The sequence below is a fragment of the Oncorhynchus keta genome, chromosome 23 (assembly GCF_023373465.1).
Source record: "Oncorhynchus keta strain PuntledgeMale-10-30-2019 chromosome 23, Oket_V2, whole genome shotgun sequence".
Classification (NCBI taxonomy): Eukaryota; Metazoa; Chordata; class Actinopteri; order Salmoniformes; family Salmonidae; genus Oncorhynchus; species Oncorhynchus keta.
Window position 1 is genome coordinate 9866412 of NC_068443.1, and position 24058 is coordinate 9890469.

Genomic DNA, 24058 nt, shown 5'->3' on the forward strand with positions numbered 1-24058 from the left:
TATTCTGGATAGTTCTGGAGCCACAACAGAAAGCCCGTCTAAATGGAGATTGAACTAGCCATTTAAGTATCATTGCGTGTGTGTGAAGAAACCTCATGCTCAAACTGGGTGAGGAAAACGTACTTAACGACCGATACAAATACACCATGTTTACAGAGGCACAATGCAGAACTTCTTTCTCTTCAGTCCAAACATGAACAGACTATTCATTCTAATATCAGTAAAAAAACATTTCCAGCTGACGTCCTGAACACCACTATCCACCCTTTCCTGTTTCAACAGGCAACATTTCATCAATCAGCTCCTTTTAACAGACAGCGATGTAAACTAGCCAATTATACACACCAGCATGGCCACAAGCCAGGAGGAGAGGCACGCTATACATGACGTGTCCTAAATGGCACCTTATTCCCTACGTAGTGCACTAGTTTTAACCAGGGCCCATAGGGCTATGGTCTAAAGTAGTGCACTACGTAGGTAATAGGCCTTCCATTTAGGACACATACTGTGTTCACTCTGCCTAAACTTACTATCCAAGAGGTCCCGAATCTTGTCCAAGTAAATTTCATAATATGAAACCTGGAAAATAAGAGGAGTGTCTTATTAGAAAGTATCCAGAGAGACAAATCAACAGGTTTTAAAACCCTGTCAACTAAAGTGATTCTACTGAATGTCTTTCAACTAGCTACTGTAAAGCAATTCAACTCTGAAGTAGTAGAGCTCTAGCCAGTAGCTACCTTGATGTAGAACTCTATGTTCTGATGTAGTAGAGCTCTAGCCAGTACATACCTTGATGTAGAACTCTATGTTCTGATGTAGTAGAGCTCTAGCCAGTAGCTACCTTGATGTAGAACTCTATGTTCTGATGTAGTAGAGCTCTAGCCAGTAGCTACCTTGATGTAGAACTCTATGTTCTGATGTAGTAGAGCTCTAGCCAGTACCTACCTTGATGTAGAACTCTATGTTCTGATGTAGTAGAGCTCTAGCCAGTAGCTACCTTGATGTAGAACTCTATGTTCTGATGTAGTAGAGCTCTAGCCAGTAGCTACCTTGATGTAGAACTCTATGTTCTGATGTAGTAGAGCTCTAGCCAGTAGCTACCTTGATGTGGAACTCCAGGTTCTCGTCCATAGAGTAGATGTAGTTAAAGATGTCCTGTACTATCCTGGGGATGATCCCCATCCCATCTGTGTCATGAAGGTTACCCTCCATCGTGTGTGTTTTGCCGGATGACGTCTGTCCATATGCAAATATTGTCCCGTTGTACCCCTCCAGAACATCTGGAGAGGAATCAATGTTAATCCAAGATGGAAATGTACCCAAATCCCCCGAAACACACACACACAAAGAAATACACACACACACACACACACACAAAGAAATCCACAGACACACATAAAAACACAGAAACACACACACAATGAAATACACACACACAATGAAATACACACACACACAAAGAAATACACACATACACTACAGTTCAAAAGTTTGGTGTCACTTAGAAATGTTCCTGTTTTTGAAAGAAAAGCAATTTGTTGCTGGAAACGGCAGATTTTTAATGGAATATCTACATGGGCGTACAGAGGCCCATTATCAGCAACCATCACTCCTGTGTTCCAATGGCACGTTGTTAGCTAATCCAAGTTTATCATTTTAAAAGGCTAGTTGATCATTAGAAAACCCTTTTGCAATTATGTTAGCACAGCTGAAAACTGTTGTTCTGATTTAAGAAGCAATAAAATTGGCCTTCTTTAGACTAGTTAAGTATCTGGCGCATCAGCATTTGTGGGTTCGATTACAGGCTCAAAATGGCCAGAAACAAATAACTTTCTTCTGAAACTCATCATTTTATTCTTGTTCTGAGAAATAATGCCTATTCCATGCGAGAAATTTCCAAGAAACTGAAGATCTCGGACAACGCTGTGTGCTACTCCTTTCACAGAACAGCGCAAACTGGCTCTAACCAGAATAGAAAGAGGAGTGGGAGGCCCCGGTGCACAACTGAGCAAGAGGACAAGTACATTAGAGTGTCTAGTTTGAGAAACAGACACCTCACAAGTCCTCAACTGGCAGCTTCATTAAACAGTACCTGCAAAACACCAGTCTCAACATCAACAGTGAAGAGGCGACTCCGGGATGCTGGCCTTACAGGCAGAGTTGCAAAGAAAAAGCCATATCTCAGACTGGCCAATAAAAATAAAAGATTAAGACGGGCAAAATAATACAGACACTGGACAGAGGAACTCTGCGGGTTCTATTTACATGTATTTAACCCAATACTTTGGGCAGTAAACAGTCTCCATATACAGTATACTTTCATGCATTTTTTCAACTGGTACCGAGAGACCCAGATGAGTCTTGTGAGGCCTGTGGGTGTCCTAGAGCAACACAGCCGACATGGACGCGTTCGTGATAGTCCCACCTTTGCACAGATGTATATTAGTGTATTATTACTGTGTAGCCCAAAATGTTGGGATGCTACAGACAGAAGTTCAGACGAGCCCCAAGACGCTTGTGAGTGTCGTACAGTAAAACGGAGAACATCGTCGTGTTTGTGAGAGTCTCATGTCTCATAATAGTTTGTAAGCTAAACTGTTCAGACGCTACAGACGATTTTGTGAGAGAACCATTTTTTGGGGGGGGATGTCTCATGGTCTGACAAACACCGCTCGAGCTCTGTCAGCTTTCACCGAAGATGTGGAAGTGAGACATGGTGGATGTGCTGTATTGAGACGCAATGCAAAAAAAAAAACATATTTTAAATGGGGATTTTTGTATTATGCTAATTGGATTTCCGCGGGGGCGTGGACATCGACCTTAGGGGTTAACAAACATCTACAGTAGAGCAGAGTGTTCATAAACCATGTCTGAGCAGAGCTCACCTTTGACGATCTTCTGGGCGCAGGCGTTGTATACTTGCTCCTGTGTCGTATTAGGCTGGAACACTCTGTCAAACTGGAAGGGTTTGCTCTGCGAGGCAGAGAGAGACAGAGAGACAGAGACAGAGAGACAGAGAGAGACAGAGACAGAGAGAGAAAAATAAATGAAAGAATAAGTTTCACAACTGTCTGTCTGACATTCAATTTAAACACTTCCTATTCCATCATAAGACTCAGCATAAAGTGTCGCACAGTAAGGGGCTGTACCCTGCAGATGAGCTATCTAAAGGTCGTCATCCGGGTTTGGCCGTCATTGTAAATAAGAATGTGTTCTTAACTGACTTGCCTATTTAAATAAAGGTTAAATAATAATAATAATAATATTCAGAGAAGTTGCAAGCGCCATACCAAACCAACTGAGCCTCATGGGACACCATATTAGTGTTAAAACGTCACTGTGATCAGCTGCACATACACACACTAATAAACCCCCGGTGACCCTCCATGCCAGCCATACTTATTTTCCACCATAATTTGCAAATAAATTCATTAAAAATCCTACAATGTGATTTTCTAGATTTTTTCTCATTTTGGTCTGGTATAGTTGAAGTGTACCTATGATGAAGATTTACAGGCCTCTCTCATCTTTTTAAGTGGGAGAACTTGCACAATTGGTGGCTGACTAAATACTTTTTTGCCCCACTGTATATGAATAAGTAGGCTGTGTAAGGGATATTTAAACAAAAATGAGAGTGATGTAGTGCTGCATCAGATGACCTGGCCTCCACAATCACCCGACCTCAACCCAATTGAGATGGTTTGGATGAGTTGGACCGTACAGTGAAGGAAAAGTAGCCAAGAAGTGCTCAGCATATGTGGTAACTCCTTCAAGACTGTTGGAAAATCATTCCAGGTGAAGCTGGTTGAGAGAATGCCAAGAGTGTGCAAAGTTGTCATCAAGGCAAAGGGTGGCTACTTTGAAGAATCTAAAATATATTTTGATTTGTTTAACAATTTTTCAGTTACTACTAGAGGTCGACCGATTGGCCGATTAATTAGGGCCGATTTCAAGTTTTCATAACAATCGATAATCGTCCTTTTTTGGATTCCAATTAATATTACATTGCAATCCATGAGGAAACTGCGTGGCAGGCTGACCACCTGTTACGCGAGTGCAGCGTCAAAAGGACCTTGTGGCTGCAATGAGCCAAGGTAAGTTGCAAGCTAGCATTAAACATATCTTATGAAAAAAACTATCAATCTTCACATAATCACTAGTTAACTACATAATCAATTCAGTGACTGTTAATTTATCATCAGATCACAGCCTAATTCAACTTTGCCAAACGGGTGATGATTTAACAAAAGTGCATTCGCAAAATAAGCACATTCGTTGCACAAATGTACCTAACCATAAACATCAATGCCTTCCTTAAAAACAACACACAGAAGTCTATTTTTTTAAACCTGCATATTTACTTAAAATAAATACATGTTAGCAAGCAATATTAACTGTGTTTTTGCATTATTTAAACCAAATTGAACATGTTTCAGTATTTATTTGAGACTAAATACATTTTATTTATGCATTAAGTCAAAATAAAAGGGTTCATTGTTCATTCAGTATTGTTGTAATTGTCATTATTACAAATACAGTTGAAGTCAGAAGTTTACATACACTTAGGTTGGAGTCAATAAAACTTGTTTTTCAACCACTTCACAAATGTCTTGTTAACAAAATATAGTTTTGGCATGTGGGTTAGGACATCTACTGTGTGCATGACACAAGTCATTTTTCCAAAAATTGTATCACAATTCCAGTGGGTCAGAGGTTTACATACACTAAGTTGACTGCATTTAAACAGCTTTGGAAATTCCAGAAAATGATGTAATGCTTTAGAAGCTTCTGATAGGCTAATTGACATCATTTGAGTCAATTGGAGGTGTACCTGTGGATGTATTTCACGGCCTACCTTCAAACTCAGTGCCTCTGCTTGACATCATGGGAAATCAAAAGAAATCAGCCAAGACCTTAGAATTATTTTTTGTAGACCTCCACAAGTCTGGTTCATCCTTGGGAAAAATGTCCAAATGCCTGAAGGTACCATGTTCATCTGTACAAACAATAGTACACAAGTATAAACACCATGAGACCACACAGCCGTCATACCACTCAGGAAGGAGACATGCACTGTCTCCTAGAGATGAACGTACTTTGGTGCGAAAAGTGCAAATCAATCCCAGAACAACAGCAAAGGACCTTGTGAAGATGCTGGAGGAAACAGGTACAAAAGTATCCATATCCACAGTTTAAGAGTCCTATATCGACATAACCTGAAAGGCCGCTCAGCAAGGAAGAAGCCACTGCTCCAAAACTGCCATTAAAAAAGCCAGACTACGGTTTGCAGCTGCACATGGGGACAAAAATCGTACTTTTTGGAGAAATGTCCTCTGGTCTGATGAAACAAAAATATAACTGTTTGGCCATAATGACCATCGTTATATTTGGAGGAAAAGGGGGGAGGCTTGCAAGCTGAAGAACACCACGGGGGTGGCAACATCATGTTGTGGGGGTGCTTTGCTGCAGGAGGGACTGGTGCACTTCACAAAATAGATGGCATCATGAGGAAGGAAAAGTATGTGGAAATTTTTACTAGGATTAGATGTCAGGAATTGGGGAAAAAACTGTGTTTAACTGTATTTGGCTAAGGTGTATGTAAACTTCCGACTTCAACTGTATATGTAAAAATCGGCCAATTAATCGGTATCCGCTTTTTTTGGTCCTCCAATAATCGGTATCGGCATCGAAAAATCATAATCGGTCGACCTCTAGTTACTACATGATTCCATATTTGTTATTTCATAGTTTTGATGCCTTCACTATTATTCTACAATGTAGAAAATATTAAAAATAAAGAAAAACCCTTGAATGAGTAGGTGTCCCAAACTTTTTGACTGGTACTGTACATCAATGCAGCACAGTAGAACAGCGAAAGGCAAATGTGGGTTTGTGCTCCGAGGAACCTCTCTATTCAGGACAGCAGCTATAACACTGCTCACTACTCAGAACCACAGAGTTATCCGTACAGGACATCACCTGACCTGACCCACTGATCAGTCACAAGATGGGGCACAGCCAGCCACAACACAACCTCGCCAGACTTACACTGCAGTACTGACAACATTAGGCTGCAGTACTGACAACATTAGGCTGGGAATGTCCTCACTATCAGTAGTACAGCCCAAGTTCAAAGTTCTCATGAGTCTGGAAGGCAGTGCTCCTTTACCTCCTCCACTACACTGCAGCCTGAAAGAGTAATTATTACTCAGTGGAGATGACACAGTGAAACCATTGTTCTAGTATTTATAAGTGATGTCTTTCACAGACACTACTACTGGCTTCTTGGTCTGCCTTGGGAAAATCTGATTTGTCTCGAATGTACAAACACGTCTATTGAACAGGCCAGTGATAAATACAAGATCACCCAGAGTGCAGAATAAACAGCCCCAGGGGGTGGAAGTGCTTTAGCCAACTGGACCCCCCCCCCCTATAGACTCTGTATTTACTAGGCAATAGAATGGTAATAACTGTCTGGAAAGTATATACCCAGTTTAAATCATAGTGCTGCGAGATGGTCGCCTAGCTTCACGTTCTTAGGAAACTATGCAGTAATTTGTTTTTTTTTATGTATTATTTCTTACATTTTTAGCCCAGAAAACACAGCCGCGAAAAAATATTGGATATAAAAGCGATGTTAATTTACCAACATTACGACCAGGAATACGTCTTTCCCGAAGCTAATTCTTTGTTCGGACCTCCACCCTGGACGTGGGATCTTAACCCAGAGGCCAACCCAAGACAACACGGTCGCTGCAGGAGAAGCAGACGGAGCAGCCTACTGGTCAGACTCAGAAGGCGAGCACCCCGTCTACCGCTTCCTAGCATATTAACTGCCAATGTCCAATCTCTAGATAACAAAGTGGACGAAATTAGGGCACGAGTCGCCTTCCAGAGAGACATTCTCTGTAACATTCTCTGTTTCACAGAAACATGGCTCACTCAGGTTACGTTGTCAGTCAGTACTGCCACCAGGTTTCTCCATACGTCGCGCCGACAGAAACAAACATCTCTCTGGTAAGAAGAAGGGCGGGGGTGTATGCCTTATGATTAACGAGTCGCGGTGTAATCATAACAACATACAGGAACTCAAGTCCCTTTGTTCACCTGACCTAGAATTCCTTACAAGTAAATGCTGACTGCATTATCTTCCAATAGAATTTTCTTAGATTATAGTCACAGCCGTGTATATCCCCCCAAGCAGATACCTCGACGGCCCTGAAAGAACTTCACTGGACTCTATGTAAACTGGAAACCATATATCCTGAGGATGCATTTTTTGTAGCTGGGGATTTAAACAAAGCTCATTTGAGAACAAGGCTGCCTAATTTCTACCAGCACGTTGATTGCTGTCCCTGCTTGAGCAAAACATTGGACGACTGCTACTCTAACTTCCGCAACGCATACAAGCCCTGCCCTCCCTTCGGCAAATCTGACCATGACTCCATCTTGTTGCTCCACTCCTATAGGCAGAAACTAAAACAGGACGCGCCCGTTCTTAGGTCTATCCAACGCTGGTCTGACCAATCGGATTCCACGCTTCAAGATTGCTTCGATCACACGGACTGGGATATGTTCCGGGTACCCTCATAGACAATAACATCGATGTGTACGCTGACTCGGTGAGTGAGTTAATTAGGAAGTGCATTGGAGATGTTGTACCCACTGTGACCATTAAAAGCTTCCCTTACCAGAAACCGTGGATTGATGGAAGCATTCACACAAAACTGAAAGCATTTAATCATGGCAAGGCAACTGGACTCATGACTGAATACAAACAGTGTAGCTATTCCATACACAAGGCAATCAAACAAGCAAAGCATCAGTATAGAGACAAAGTAGAGTCGCAGTTCAACGGCTCAAACACGAGACCTATGTGGCAGGGTCTACAGACAATCACGGATTACAAAAAGAATACCAGCCCCGTCGCGGACATCGACGTCTCGCACCCAGACAAATTAAACAACTTCTTTGCCTGGTTTGAGGACAATACTTTGCCACCGACACAGCCTGCTACCAAAGACTGCAGACTGTCCTTCACTGCAGCCGACGTGAGTAAAACATTTAAACGTGTTAACCCTCGCAAGGCTGCCGGCCCAGACGGCAACCCTAGCCACATCCTTAGAGCATGCGCAGACCAGCTGGCTGGTGTGTTTACGGACATATTCAATCAATCCATATCCCAGTCTGCTGTCCCCACATGCTTCAAGATGGCCACCATTGTTCCTGTTCCCAAGAAAGCTAAGGTAACTGAACTAAATTACTATCGCCCCGTAGCACTCACTTCTGTCATCCTGAAGTGCTTTGAGAGACTAGCCAAGGATCATATCACCTCCACCCTACCTGATACCCTAGACCTACTGCAATTTGCTTACCGCCCCAATAGGTCCACAGACGACGCAATCACACTGCACACTGCCTTAACCCATCTAGACAAAAGGAATACCTATGTAAGAATGCTGTTCATTGACTACAGCTCAGCATTCAACTCCATAGTACCCTCCAAACTCATCATCAAGCTGGAGGCCCTGGTCTCAACCCCGCCCAGTGCAATTTGGTCCTGGACTTTCTGACGGGCCGTCCCCAGGTGGTGAAGGTAGGAAACAACATCTCCACTTCGCTGATCCTCAACACTGGGTCCCACAAGGGTGTGTTCTCAGCCCTCTCTTGTACTCTCTGTTCACCAATGACTGCGTGGCCATGCACGCCTCCAACTCAATCATAAAGTTTTCAGACGACACTAAAGTGGTAGGCTTGATTACCAACAGCAACGAGACAACCTACAGGGAGGAGGTGAGAGCCCTCGGAGTGTGGTGTCAGGAAAATAACCGCTCGCTCAACGTCAACAAAACAAAACAAAGGAGATGATCGTGGACTTCAGGAAACAGCAGAGGGAGCACCCCCCTATCCACATCGACGGGACAGTAGTGGAGAAGGTGTAAAGTTTTAAGTTCCTCTGCGTACACATCACGGACAAACTGAAATGGTCCACCCACAATATGGCTGAAGAAATTTGGCTTGTCACCTAAAACCCTCACAAACTTCTACATATGCACAATCAAGAGCATCCTGTCGGGCTGTATCACCGCCTGGTGTGGCACCAGCACCGCCCTCAACCGCAAGGCACTCCAGAGGGTAGTGCGGTCTGCACAACGCATTTCGGAACTGTCGGAACTAGAAACACAAGCATTTCGCTACACTTGCATTCACATATGCTAACCATGTGTATGTGACCAATAAAATATGATTTGATAGTGGAAGCCTTTCTCTCTCATCTCTTTTTCACTCCTCTTCCTCCCTCACTCCTCTTCCTTCCCTCACTCACTCCCTCCTCTTCCCTCCCTCACTCCTCTTCCCTCCCCTCCCTCACTCCTCTTCCCTCCCTCCCCTCCTTCCCCCCCTCCTCTTCCCTCCCCTCCCTCCCTCCGCTTCCCTCCCTCCCTCCCTCCCTCCCTCACTCCTCTTCCCTCCCCTCACTCCTCTTCCCTCCCCTCACTCCCTCCCTCAGTCCTCTCTCCCTTGCTCCCTCCCTCAGTCCTCTCTCCTCTTCCTTCCTTCCCTCCCTCCCTCCCTCCCTCCCTCCTCACTCACTCCTCTTCCCTCTTTCCTCCCTTACTCCCTCTTTCCTCCCTCCCTCCCTCACTCCTCTTTCGTCCCTCCCTCACTCCTCTGCCCTCCCTCCCTCCCCTCACTCGTCTTCCCTCCCCTCCCTCCTCTTCCCTCCCCTCCCTCCTCTTCCCTCCCTCCCTCCCTCCCTCACTCCTCTTCCCTCCCCTCACTCCTCTTCCCTCCCTCAGTCCTCTCTCCTCCACCTATCTTTTGTTAGTTTCCACTGCTGAATCTAAAAGTAGCACACTCTCACGGTGTGTGTGTGTGTGTGTGTGTGTGTGTGTGTGTGTGTGTGTGTGTGTGTGTGTGTGTGTGTGTGTGTGTGTGTGTGTGTGTGTGTGTGTGTGTGTGTGTGTGTGTGTGTGTGTGTGTGTGTGTGTGTGTGTGTGTGTGTGTGTGTGTGTCTATAGCTGTATGGAGATGGTGGAATCATGTGACAGCATCCTACCCTGGGAGGCTGACGTGATCGCTCTCTCTACGTGAGCAGCACCAGCAGCAGGTCTGACAGTCAGGGCAGTAATAGAAGCCTGAATAATTCACCCCTGCATTTTCTATTCTAGATCTAGTCAACTACTCTCTCTCTCTCTCTCTCTCTCTGTCTAATCAGAGACTGGAGGGAAGACTGTTAGTTTAGTTTCTTCCATCTCCAGTGCTGTACCAAGCTGACTGAGATTGTCGAGGCTACATCCTGGTTCTGAATAGTTGACTGGTTAAGGTTCAGGACTGCCTATCAGGACTGAGAGAAGTAAAAACATACAGTATGTTCAAGGTTCCAGGTGTAAGCATCAACTGTCCCTCCATCTCAGCTCCCCTGGTTTGCACTGTGCCAAGAACATCAGAGCAGAGATAACTGTCTGTGTGGTACTTGTCCCAAGCCTAGGGAGTGGACAGATGTTGCCGTTGAGGATTTATATTTATACAGTGGATTGTTTCAAATAGATACAAAATAGGAGCTAAGTGAGTTAGAGTCAGTCACCCTGGATAGGTGCATCCGTGAAACAAACAGGCATTATAATAATCACTAGACAGTCCCACCAACCCAGAGGAAGCACACAGCCGCACCCAACATAACTCTCTCTGATTGGTGGAACAGCTGGTTGCCAGGAGAAAGACAAGGGGATTACCCAGGGGGCCAGCTGTGTGTGTGTGTGTGTGTGTGTGTGTGTGTGTGTGTGTGTGTGTGTGTGTGTGTGTGTGTGTGTGTGTGTGTGTGTGTGTGTGTGTGTGTGTGTGTGTGTGTGTGTGTGTGTGTGTGTGTGTGTGTGTGTTCGCAATTGGGCAGAGACAGAGAGGCCTAAGCTCTGATTGGACAGAAAAAGAGGTCTAAGCTCTGATTGGACAGAAAAAGAGGTCTAAGCTCTGATAATACGCTGGGAAAGTAATGATATCACAAGCCCTGAAAATGTCAGCAAAAACAAGCACTGGAGACAACCATCACTTTCTATCGCTATAATAGATTATTGTCTTCCAACTTTGTGGCTGAATGATATAGGCAAATGGGCCAGGTTCCATTATGCCAGCTCAGATCCACCCCTGGCCCAAATATATACTATATATCCCCACTGACCATCCCTTTCAGTGGCCAATGGCCATGATGTCATCATACTGTGTTTCCCATGAATGATGATGTCATTCTTTATTCAGTCTTCAAATCAAATTTAATTTGTCACATGCCCTGATGTTGACCTAACAGTGAAATGCTTACTTACAAGCCCTTAACCAACAATGCAGTATTAAGAATAATACGTGTTAAGAAAGTATTTACGTACTAAAAGAAACTATAGTCAAAAATAAATAAAACATTTAAATTGAAAAAATAATAATACCAAATAATGAAAGAGCAACAATAAAATAACAGTAGTGAGGCTATATACAGAGGGTACCCGTACAAAGTCAAATCTAGGCCAAGTCCTACAAGCGTGATATTGTATAGTAGTGTTGTGTATAGTGGTGGTGGTATGTACTACCCACATTTAAAATATACAAAATTACTGTGTTGTTTTTTACATTTTTTATTTGACTAGTAGGCAAGTCAGTTAAGAACAAATTGTTATTTACAATGATGGCCTACACTGGCCAAATCCGGACGATGCTGGGCAAATTGTGCACCGCCCTATGGGACTCCCAATCACAGCCGGTTGTGATACAGCCTGGTTTCGAACCAGGGTGTCTGTAGTGACGCCTCTTGCACTGAGAAGCAGTGCCTTAGACCGCCGCGCCACTCGGGAGTGAGTGTACAAGGGGAAGTTGAAGATGAAGATGTGCAAGGACATGCACTCAGTGCAAATAAGTTACAGAACTACAACGGCTTGCTATTTGTAGCCTACTATATAAACCTTTACAGACTTCATTATGTTGGCGTTGGTGAGGTGTGTCCAGACCAGGGAATCAAAGTCCATGGCTCTGTCTGAACACTGACTAAAGGTGGTCATACCTCATCTAGTGCTTATTCTCTTCTGGCCTACAGTGCAAATATGAAAAGATGGCATGATATGACATGTACAGACAGTTCTTTCAAACCAATTTCCCCACAGATCAAGGAAAGGGATTATGTCTAGAGAGAACAATATAAAACTATTTGTTTTTAACTTCAAGCACCCCTTTGTGTGGGAGGCATTTCCTTCTTTTGGCATAACAGAGTGGCACCCATTTAATTATCCTTATCTGGTGTCAAGGGTATGTCCCAAATGGCACCCTATTGCCTATATACACCCCATAGAGCTCTGGTCAAAAGTAGTGCGCTACATAGAGAATATAGTGACATTTGAGTGCAGACAGATGACTAAAGAAAACAAACAAACTGCCATTTCCTGAATCCACTTAGTAATGGGCCAGTGGTGGTAATATTAACCAGATATTTTCAGAGATAATAACTAATGTAGCTACCTAAGTGCACTACACTCATTTGAAGAAATGTATGTATCATTACCCGCCGTTATAACAACATGAACAGACATTGTAGCTACAGACCGTACAAACATCTACTAATGTAACAGTGGTTATGAGTTCATTAAATGTGTTGTGTCTGAATTGTAAATTCTGCTCCTCATACAGTACCGCACTTGGCTACTGTAGTCTTGTAACGTACCGCACAACAGTCTTGGTTTGACTAAATACATCAACTGGCCCAGCGGCAGTCATCGGAGCTTGTCAGTGATCTTGTTGATGAAACAGTTACAGTAGCTAACTAGTCCAATTCTGCACCATCTTTGCGTCTGGGTGTAGCTAACTTTAGGCCAGATAATATGCCACTGCCATCTCAGCTGGCCTAAAGTTAGCTAGAGATGAACTCCCAGCAGGTGTTGAGTGTTAACTGAAAAATGATGAGTATTTATTTTGAACGCAGCGTTAGCTCGTGTTGTTGGTACTGTAGTTAGCTAGCTAAAGATAGCTAGCACTTGCCTGTCATCGTTGTTGTTGGATGACAGCTGACTGACCAGCTACAGTAGCTAACGTTACCTGACACGGCAAAGATTAGTTCATTGCGACGACAAAAGTTAGACTCGGTAAAGCAGAGAAATACAGCTAGCTAACGATACTAACGTGACTGGCTAGCAATCAATAGTGTGTCCTGTTTCCGATCGGTGACGGTGTGGGTGAACTAGCTTAGCGCTAACGTTTAACGGTACGCAGCTGATGCGGGTGGACAGGTAGGTCAGTTAGCCAGCTAGCGAGCTACGCTGCTGGCCGAGCCGATCACCGTGTCAATGGCGCAGCGCAGACTGTCACAGAGGACACTCGCTTGCAGACAAAATAAATATGACAAACCAACTTACCCCGACGACCACATGGTCTTCCCCTTGAAACTTAGGTATGTATTTGTCCCCTCTGGTCACTTCTGAACTATTCAAGGGCCTGAAACGGCACATCACTTTGATGGTGCACTCCGCCGGTACGTCGGCCATCTTCCACGATTTATGGATGAAAACTCACAATAAAAACACTGAAGATCCTCCTTCTAGAGGCGGTCGAGGGAGAGAAGAGGGCGGCACGGACACTCAGTCCCAATATGAGACTAGAATGGGCTCAGATTTTCAACAATGAATGGCTATTTTCTTCTAGGGTGTGCTAAAAACAGTTAATATCCAATGTGGAAGCCATGATGCCGGTGGATCACTGGCTGCTCACCCCCCCTGTCCGTGGGACCCATATACCAAATTACGTCACCACAAAATCGTCAACACTCCCTCTGATGTAGCTACTGTACACTATCCAGTCTAGTCGATTATGTTTCTGCAAGTTCATATCATTGACCTATATAAATGAATATACTATGGCAATAACCAATCAATAGACTAATTGTTGAGATCAGTTATTACTTAGCTATTACTCATGCATGAAGAGATAATGTTGTCTTTTCTTGATGGCAATGCATGGTTATTGATTATCCAGTATTCCCTCAGATCGTATGAATGATGCTAATGCATGAGTTTAGTTATCATTAAAAGTATTCGCACCCCTTCACTTTTCCCACATTTTGTTGTGTTGAAGGCCTGAATATGAAATGGATTAAATTGAGATTTCGTGTCATTGGCCTACACACAATACCCCATAATGTTTTCCAATGCCTCACAAGGAAGGGCACCCATTGGTAGATGTATTTTTTTAAGCAGACATTGAATATCCCTTTAAGCATGGTGAAGTTTTTAACTACACTTTGGATGGTGTATCAGTAAACCCATTCACTACAAAGATACAGACGTCCTTTCTAACTCAGTTGCAGGAGAGGAAGGAAACCGCTCAGGGATTTCAACATGAGGCCAATAGTGACATTACAACAGTTATAGCGTTTTATGGCTGTGATAGGGGAAAACTGAGGATGGATCAACAACATTGTAGTTACTCTACAATACTAACCTAAATGACAAAGAAGAAGAAGGAAGAAGAAGGAAGCCAGTACAGAATAAAAAATATTCCAAAACATGCATCCAGTTTGCAGTAAGGCACTAAAGTAAAACTGCAAAACAATGTGGCAAAGAAATGAACTTTAAGTCCTGAACACAAAGCGTTATATTTGGGGAAAATCCAACACAACACATCACTGAGTACCAGTCTTTATATTTTCAAGCATGGTGGTGGCTGCATCATGTTATGGGTATGCTTGTCATCGGCAAGGATTAGATTGTTTTTTTAGGATAAAAACAAATGGAATAGAGCTAATTACAGGCAAAATCATAGAGGAAAACCTAGTTCAGTTGGCTTTCCTGTGTCTTATACACTGGGAGACAAATTCACATTTCAGCAGGACAATAACCTAAAACACAAGGCCAAATATACACTGGAGTTGCTAACCAAGACGACAATGAATGTTCCTGAGTGGCCTAGTTACATTTTTTACTTAAATCGGCTTGAAATCTATGGCAAGCCTTGAAAAGCAGTTGATCAACAACCAACTTCCACAGAGCTTGAGGAATTTTTTTAATAATAATGTGCAAATATTGTACAATCTAGGTGTGCAAAGCTCTTACATAATTACAGCTGTAATCGCTTCCAAAATTGAATCTAACATGTGAATCTAACATTGACACAGGGGTATTGTGTGTTGATTTGATTAGAAAATATATATATATATTTAATCAATTTTGAATTCAGGCTGTAACACAACAAAATGTGGAATAAGTCAATGGGGTATGAATACTTTCTGAAGGCACTGTGTGTAATATAGAACAATTAGATGACTGTCTACATCATTCCCTGTAGACTTATAGACTCTCTGTTATAGCCTCCTCTCTCACACAACATATGACACAATGGGAAAATGCCCGGATAGTGTTTAAGCAGATTTCCTGGCTGCTGTTATCTGTAATAGCGAAGGAGGGCAATTTTTTGGGACGTCTCAGCTCATTTAAATACTAGATCGAGTGTCTCTCTGTTTATCTTCTCAGAGTGAGAGTGAGTTAATAGGTGTGGTTGTGATATTGAATCATGGATCATAGTCACTATTGTCACTAGGAAACAGAGGAGTCCCCAGGCTTAAACAGTGTCTCAAATGTCCTTATAAAGTAAGAGGTGCCATTTGGGACTCAGCCCATTCTTTCCCCTCTAACAGCAGCCCCACTTCACTGTCAACCTGCGAGAAAGGCTGAGCAGCCTATATCGATGATGTCATTACCATCATAATCACTGCATCAGTTAATTAGTAGAATCATAATAGTCACTTCACATAAGCAGCTTGACTGACAATATCAGAGTGGTGTTTTCATTCAGTACCAGAAGCAAGGTGTAATGACGGCCGGTAGAAAAACAGCAGACCTCCTTCTCGTGGCATTAGGTTTAGGCTACGTTGTCCAGAAATGTTGTTGCTGGTTTTTGTGGGAAAAACATGGCCGAGAAGGATCTCTCTCAAACCAGGATTACAAAGAGTGCTTCCCAAATTGCACCTTTTTCGCCCCATGATAGTGCACTACTTTTAACCAGAGCCTTATGGGCCCTGGTCAGAAGTAGTGCACTGAATAGGGGGGCCTTTTGGAATGCTGGCCCAGAATCCTCAGTTTTATAAGATGATGATGTAGGTCTATCTTTTTCAGTGCTTGTGTAACCGTATAACTTTAGACCGTCCCCTCACCCATACCTGGGCGCAAACCAGGGACCCTCTGCACACATCAACAACAGTCACCCATGAAGCATCGTTACCCATCGCTCCACAAAATCCGCGGCCCTTGCAGAGCAAGGGGAACCACTACTTCAAGGTCTCAGATCAAGTGACGTCACCGATTGAAACGCTATTTAGCGCGCACCACCGCTAACTAAGCTAGCCGTTTCACATCCGTTACACTTGGGAGGCTGTAAAGATGGTTAATGATAATAAAGGCCTTATTACATGGAACAAAGACTGCGTTGGTAATAAGACAGCAGGCATGCAGTCATATAAGAGGGAAATCTAGTATCTGCATCAAAATTCAAAGAAACTCCCTAAAATATATTGTGTTATGTCATTATTTACATAATAATCATAATTGGAAAAACACTGTTGTTTGAATTTGTTCTTGCATGAGTTGGTTTTAGGTTTGCATGTGACAATCAACATTTTCTTGGATTTGAATAGTGACATTCATTTAGTGGTCAATTTAGCTAATGAGAGGAAAGTACTAGAAAATTATTTACAGAGAATGCTTCACAATTAAATGTCACTGTAGTAGGCTACGTTTCAATTGATAAAACAGCAGAGGCAAGTCAATAACCTACCAAAGACATTCAAGATAATACTATAAAATGAAAGTGTCTATAGGAAAACAGCTAAAAGATTATCAGGACTCATATATGTCAAGAAATACATACAAAAAGAGCCACAATCCAAGTAGATTCAATATATATATACACACAGTTATGTATACAATAGTTTTTTATGTAAATTATAAATATACATACAGTTTTACAATGGAAGCATTTCGGCAGCCGTATTCCAAAACCGCCACAAGATGGCAGTCTTATAGCTCATTTGTGATTGTGTTCTGAGCAGGTTTTTCACATTGACTGAGAAACCTAACGAACCACATGAATGTCTCCAAGAGAACCAATGATAAAATATGAAGGAACGGGTTGAATGTGCAATATTTATACGAAATACAAATTCTAAAACTAAATTATGTAAAGGAAAAATGCGCAGACAGGGAGCTGCTCTGTTTCTTTCCAACTAAATGTACAAAGGAAACCTAAGGGAGAACAAATAGTCAGACCAACAGAAGGACAAGAAACACTGTTGTACAAGTAGTTGCATAGTCTCTTTATGGAGTCATAATAGTGCCAACATAAATTGAATCTGAATTCATTCACATTTGTTGGCACGAACATGACTCCATGCCTGTTTTTCTGGATTGTGAAAGTTCTGTGCCGATTATTATATGAGGAACTCTGTAGTAAAGACCAATATTTTGGTCTTGTAAAAGTGGTAAAAGAAGAAGACAGTGGCAAAGACAGTACAGTATGAAAACTGCTTCTCCAATAGAAATCTCCGATCACACTTGTAGGCGATGTTGGCCAGCTGAACTCATGTGTGGAAATATCACGCATTTGGTCTGTTTCTCAAACTCTCCCAGAAGTCTTGCGATGTTGCGCCTTTGGGTTAGAAACTCACTACAGGTGAACAGGAAGTTATTTGGGTCTCCAGGAAGTTATTTGGGTCACGTGATTCAAAAATCTAATCCCTGATGAAAAGACATATGTATTGGCCCCATACACTCAGTGGCCAATTTATCAGGTACACCACCCCGTACGTTCGCTCCTACAGACATTGAGTCATGTGGCTGTGGCTTTCTATATAAAACAGGCAGACAGACTTCGAGACATTCAGTTACTGTTCGATTGAACGTTAGAAAGGCCAAAGCGAGGGACCTAAGCGACTTTGAGCGTGGTACGATCATCACTGCTAGGCGGGCCAGTTCCAGTATCACAGAAACATCTGGCCTCCTGGGCTATTTAGGCATGACAGTGTCTATGGTTTACCGAGAATGGTACGACAAATGAAAAAAGTACGACAAATGAAAAAAATACAGTCAGCGGCAGTCCTGTGGGTGACAACAGCTTGTTGATGAGAGGTCGAAGGAGAATGGCAAGAATCGTGCAAACTAACAGGCAGGCCACAAACAGGAAAATAACAGTGCAGTACAACATTGGTGTGCAGAACGGCATCTTGGATCACACACCTCGTCAGTCCTGGTCATAGATGGGCTCATGCAGCAGATGACCACACCGGGTTCGACTCCTATCAGCTAAAAACAAGAAGAAGCTGCTTCATTGGGCACGCGATCATCAACACTGGACAATTGAGGAGTGAAAAAGCATCGGCTGGTCCGATGAAACCCAGTTCCTTCTTGCGTCATGCTGATGGCAGAGTCAGGATTTGGCGTAAGCAGCACAAGTCCATGACCACATCCTGCCTGGTGTCAACGGTACAGGCTGGTGGCAGAGGTGTAATGGTTTTCCTGGCACACGTTAGGTCCCGTGATACCAATTGAGCAATGTTTTCATGCCACAAAGCATTCAAGCTGTTATGTAGGCAAAGGGGGTCCGACACAGTACGAGTTTGGTGTACCTAATAAACTGGCCACTTAGTGTATAATCAATGTATTGCCTGCAAATTAATTACTGTGTATTTTTGCAATGTACAGTATATAGAAGAGGAACAAGTTGGCTGTTCTATATTTTGTCAACTGTCATACATTTTGAAATGTATTGAATTAAATTTCTTCTATTCGGGATTGTAGGTGATTTTTACAAGAGTCAATAACCGTAGTAGATAGCCTTAGTCTCATTGTTCAACTGGAGTCTTGATTTGTTCCAATGAAACATTTCATTACTTGACCAACTTTGGGCAGATATACTGTAAAGTCTGAAGCCAGTTTACGTTCTTGTTCATTTGATTTATTTGCACTCGCCTCCTATTCGAGAACACAGCTCTGGTACACTGACAAATTCACTAATAGCATGAAGTATGAACTCTGTATGAAGCATAGTCTCTCTAGACAGACGGGTTGCCTCCCACAATGCACCAGTGTTCCAGCTTTAGGTCTATATGAAGGATGATGCAGTTAAGATGTCAAACTGATACTGTTACGAACAGGGAACCCAAGTGTTCCCTTCTTCCATTTCCTTCTCCTGATGTTTAATTGTTTTTTTCTATTCAACTCACAAACCATCTCTATCCAGTCCAATGCACTGCTTACCACATCAGGGTACCATCAAACCATCTCTATCCAGTCCAATGCACTGCTTACCACATCAGGCTACCATCAAACCATCTCTATCCAGTCCAATGCTCTGCTTACCACATCAGGCTACCATCAAACCATCTCTATCCAGTCCAATGCTCTGCTTACCACATCAGGCTACCATCAAACCATCTCTATCCAGTCCAATGCACTGCTTACCACATCAGGCTACCATCAAACCATCTCTATCCAGTCCAATGCTCAGCTTACCACATCAGGCTACCATCAAACCATCTCTATCCAGTCCAATGCTCTGCTTACCACATCAGGCTACCATCAAACCAGCTCTATCCAGTCCAATGCTCTGCTTACCACATCAGGCTACCATCAAACCATCTCTATCCAGTCCAATGCACTGCTTACCACATCAGGCTACCATCAAACCATCTCTATCCAGTCCAATGCTCTGCTTACCACATCAGGCTACCATCAAACCATCTCTATCCAGTCCAATGCACTGCTTACCACATCAGGCTACCATCAAACCATCTCTATCCAGTCCAATGCTCTGCTTACCACATCAGGCTACCATCAAACCATCTCTATCCAGTCCAATGCTCTGCTTACCACATCAGGCTACCATCAAACCATCTCTATCCAGTCCAATGCTCTGCTTACCACATCAGGCTACCATCAAACCATCTCTATCCAGTCCAATGCTCTGCTTACCACATCAGGCTACCATCAAACCATCTCTATCCAGTCCAATGCTCAGCTTACCACATCAGGCTCCCATCAAACCATCTCTATCCAGTCCAATGCTCTGCTTACCACATCAGGCTACCATCAAACCATCTCTATCCAGTCCAATGCTCTGCTTACCACATCAGGCTACCATCAAACCATCTCTATCCAGTCCAATGCTCTGCTTACCACATCAGGCTACCATCAAACCATCTCTATCCAGTCCAATGCTCAGCTTACCACATCAGGCTACCATCAAACCATCTCTATCCAGTCCAATGCTCTGCTTACCACATCAGGCTACCATCAAACCATCTCTATCCAGTCCAATGCTCTGCTTACCACATCAGGCTACCATCAAACCATCTCTATCCAGTCCAATGCTCAGCTTACCACATCAGGCTACCATCAAACCATCTCTATCCAGTCCAATGCTCTGCTTACCACATCAGGCTACCATCAAACCATCTCTATCCAGTCCAATGCTCAGCTTACCACATCAGGCTACCATCAAACCATCTCTATCCAGTCCAATGCACTGCTTACCACATCAGGCTACCATCAAACCATCTCTATCCAGTCCAATGCACTGCTTACCACATCAGGCTACCATCAAACCATCTCTATCCAGTCCAATGCACTGCTTACCACATCAGGCTACCATCAAACCATCTCTATCCAGTCCAATGCTCTGCTTACCACATCAGGCTACCATCAAACCATCTCTATCCAGTCCAATGCTCAGCTTACCACATCAGGCTACCATCAAACCATCTCTATCCAGTCCAATGCTCTGCTTACCACATCAGGCTACCATCAAACCATCTCTATCCAGTCCAATGCTCAGCTTACCACATCAGGCTACCATCAAACCATCTCTATCCAGTCCAATGCTCTGCTTACCACATCAGGCTACCATCAAACCATCTCTATCCAGTCCAATGCTCTGCTTACCACATCAGGCTACCATCAAACCATCTCTATCCAGTCCAATGCTCTGCTTACCACATCAGGCTACCATCAAACCATCTCTATCCAGTCCAATGCTCAGCTTACCACATCAGGCTACCATCAAACCATCTCTATCCAGTCCAATGCTCTGCTTACCACATCAGGCTACCATCAAACCATCTCTATCCAGTCCAATGCTCTGCTTACCACATCAGGCTACCATCAAACCATCTCTATCCAGTCCAATGCTCAGCTTACCACATCAGGCTACCATCAAACCATCTCTATCCAGTCCAATGCTCTGCTTACCACATCAGGCTACCATCAAACCATCTCTATCCAGTCCAATGCTCTGCTTACCACATCAGGCTACCATCAAACCATCTCTATCCAGTCCAATGCTCTGCTTACCACATCAGGCTACCATCAAACCATCTCTATCCAGTCCAATGCTCTGCTTACCACATCAGGCTACCATCAAACCATCTCTATCCAGTCCAATGCTCTGCTTACCACATCAGGCTACCATCAAACCATCTCTATCCAGTCCAATGCTCAGCTTACCACATCAGGCTACCATCAAACCATCTCTATCCAGTCCAATGCTCTGCTTACCACATCAGGCTACCATCAAACCATCTCTATCAGTCAAACCAATGCTCTGCTTACCACATCAGGCTACCATCAAACCATCTCTATCCAGTCCAATGCTACCACATCAGGCTACCATCAAACCATCCACATCAGGCTACCATCAAACCATCTCTATCCAGTCCAATGCTCTGCTTACCACATCAGGCTACCATCAAACCATCTCTATCCAGTCCAATGCTCAGCTTACCACATCAGGCTACCATCAAACCATCTCTATCCAGTCCAATGCTCTGCTTACCACATCAGGCTACCATCAAACCATCTCTATCCAGTCCAATGCTCAGCTTACCACATCAGGCTACCATCAAACCATCTCTATCCAGTCCAATGCTCTGCTTACCACATCAGGCTACCATCAAACCATCTCTATCCAGTCCAATGCTCAGCTTACCACATCAGGCTACCATCAAACCATCTCTATCCAGTCCAATGCTCTGCTTACCACATCAGGCTACCATCAAACCATCTCTATCCAGTCCAATGCTCAGCTTACCACATCAGGCTACCATCAAACCATCTCTATCCAGTCCAATGCTCTGCTTACCACATCAGGCTACCATCAAACCATCTCTATCCAGTCCAATGCTCAGCTTACCACATCAGGCTACCATCAAACCATCTCTATCCAGTCCAATGCTCTGCTTACCACATCAGGCTACCATCAAACCATCTCTATCCAGTCCAATGCTCTGCTTACCACATCAGGCTACCATCAAACCATCTCTATCCAGTCCAATGCACTGCTTACCACATCAGGCTACCATCAAACCATCTCTATCCAGTCCAATGCTCTGCTTACCACATCAGGCTACCATCAAACCATCTCTATCCAGTCCAATGCTCTGCTTACCACATCAGGCTACCATCAAACCATCTCTATCCAGTCCAATGCTCTGCTTACCACATCAGGCTACCATCAAACCATCTCTATCCAGTCCAATGCTCTGCTTACCACATCAGGCTACCATCAAACCATCTCTATCCAGTCCAATGCTCTGCTTACCACATCAGGCTACCATCAAACCATCTCTATCCAGTCCAATGCTCTGCTTACCACATCAGGCTACCATCAAACCATCTCTATCCAGTCCAATGCTCTGCTTACCACATCAGGCTACCATCAAACCATCTCTATCCAGTCCAATGCTCTGCTTACCACATCAGGCTACCATCAAACCATCTCTATCCAGTCCAATGCTCTGCTTACCACATCAGGCTACCATCAAACCATCTCTATCCAGTCCAATGCTCTGCTTACCACATCAGGCTACCATCAAACCATCTCTATCCAGTCCAATGCTCTGCTTACCACATCAGGCTACCATCAAACCATCTCTATCCAGTCCAATGCTCTGCTTACCACATCAGGCTACCATCAAACCATCTCTATCCAGTCCAATGCTCTGCTTACCACATCAGGCTACCATCAAACCATCTCTATCCAGTCCAATGCTCTGCTTACCACATCAGGCTACCATCAAACCATCTCTATCCAGTCCAATGCTCTGCTTACCACATCAGGCTACCATCAAACCATCTCTATCCAGTCCAATGCTCAGCTTACCACATCAGGCTACCATCAAACCATCTCTATCCAGTCCAATGCTCTGCTTACCACATCAGGCTACCATCAAACCATCTCTATCCAGTCCAATGCTCTGCTTACCACATCAGGCTACCATCAAACCATCTCTATCCAGTCCAATGCTCTGCTTACCACATCAGGCTACCATCAAACCATCTCTATCCAGTCCAATGCTCAGCTTACCACATCAGGCTACCATCAAACCATCTCTATCCAGTCCAATGCTCTGCTTACCACATCAGGCTACCATCAAACCATCTCTATCCAGTCCAATGCTCAGCTTACCACATCAGGCTACCATCAAACCATCTCTATCCAGTCCAATGCTCTGCTTACCACATCAGGCTACCATCAAACCATCTCTATCCAGTCCAATGCTCAGCTTACCACATCAGGCTACCATCAAACCATCTCTATCCAGTCCAATGCTCTGCTTACCACATCAGGCTACCATCAAACCATCTCTATCCAGTCCAATGCTCTGCTTACCACATCAGGCTACCATCAAACCATCTCTATCCAGTCCAATGCTCAGCTTACCACATCAGGCTACCATCAAACCATCTCTATCCAGTCCAATGCTCTGCTTACCACATCAGGCTACCATCAAACCATCTCTATCCAGTCCAATGCTCAGCTTACCACATCAGGCTACCATCAAACCATCTCTATCCAGTCCAATGCTCTGCTTACCACATCAGGCTACCATCAAACCATCTCTATCCAGTCCAATGCTCTGCTTACCACATCAGGCTACCATCAAACCATCTCTATCCAGTCCAATGCTCTGCTTACCACATCAGGCTACCATCAAAAACCATCAATGCTCTCTATCAGTCCAATGCTCTGCTTACCACATCAGGCTACC

General features: G+C 43.7%; 1 protein-coding gene across 2 annotated transcripts in view; it reads right to left on the reverse strand.

Moving 5' to 3' along the window:
* LOC118401783 (kinesin-1 heavy chain-like) overlaps positions 1 to 13741 on the reverse strand; it is a 46816-nt gene extending 33075 nt beyond the window's left edge. For both annotated transcript variants that reach the window (XM_052476278.1, XM_052476277.1), the window contains exons 1-4: positions 13386 to 13741; positions 2886 to 2973; positions 1102 to 1280; positions 531 to 579 (exon numbers count right to left, since the gene is read on the reverse strand). In XM_052476278.1, coding sequence (XP_052332238.1) covers positions 531 to 579; positions 1102 to 1280; positions 2886 to 2973; positions 13386 to 13514 — 445 coding nt within the window. In that variant the 5' untranslated portion in view covers positions 13515 to 13741. The remainder of the gene's footprint in view (positions 1 to 530; positions 580 to 1101; positions 1281 to 2885; positions 2974 to 13385) is intronic.
* Positions 13742 to 24058: the final 10317 nt, after the last annotated feature.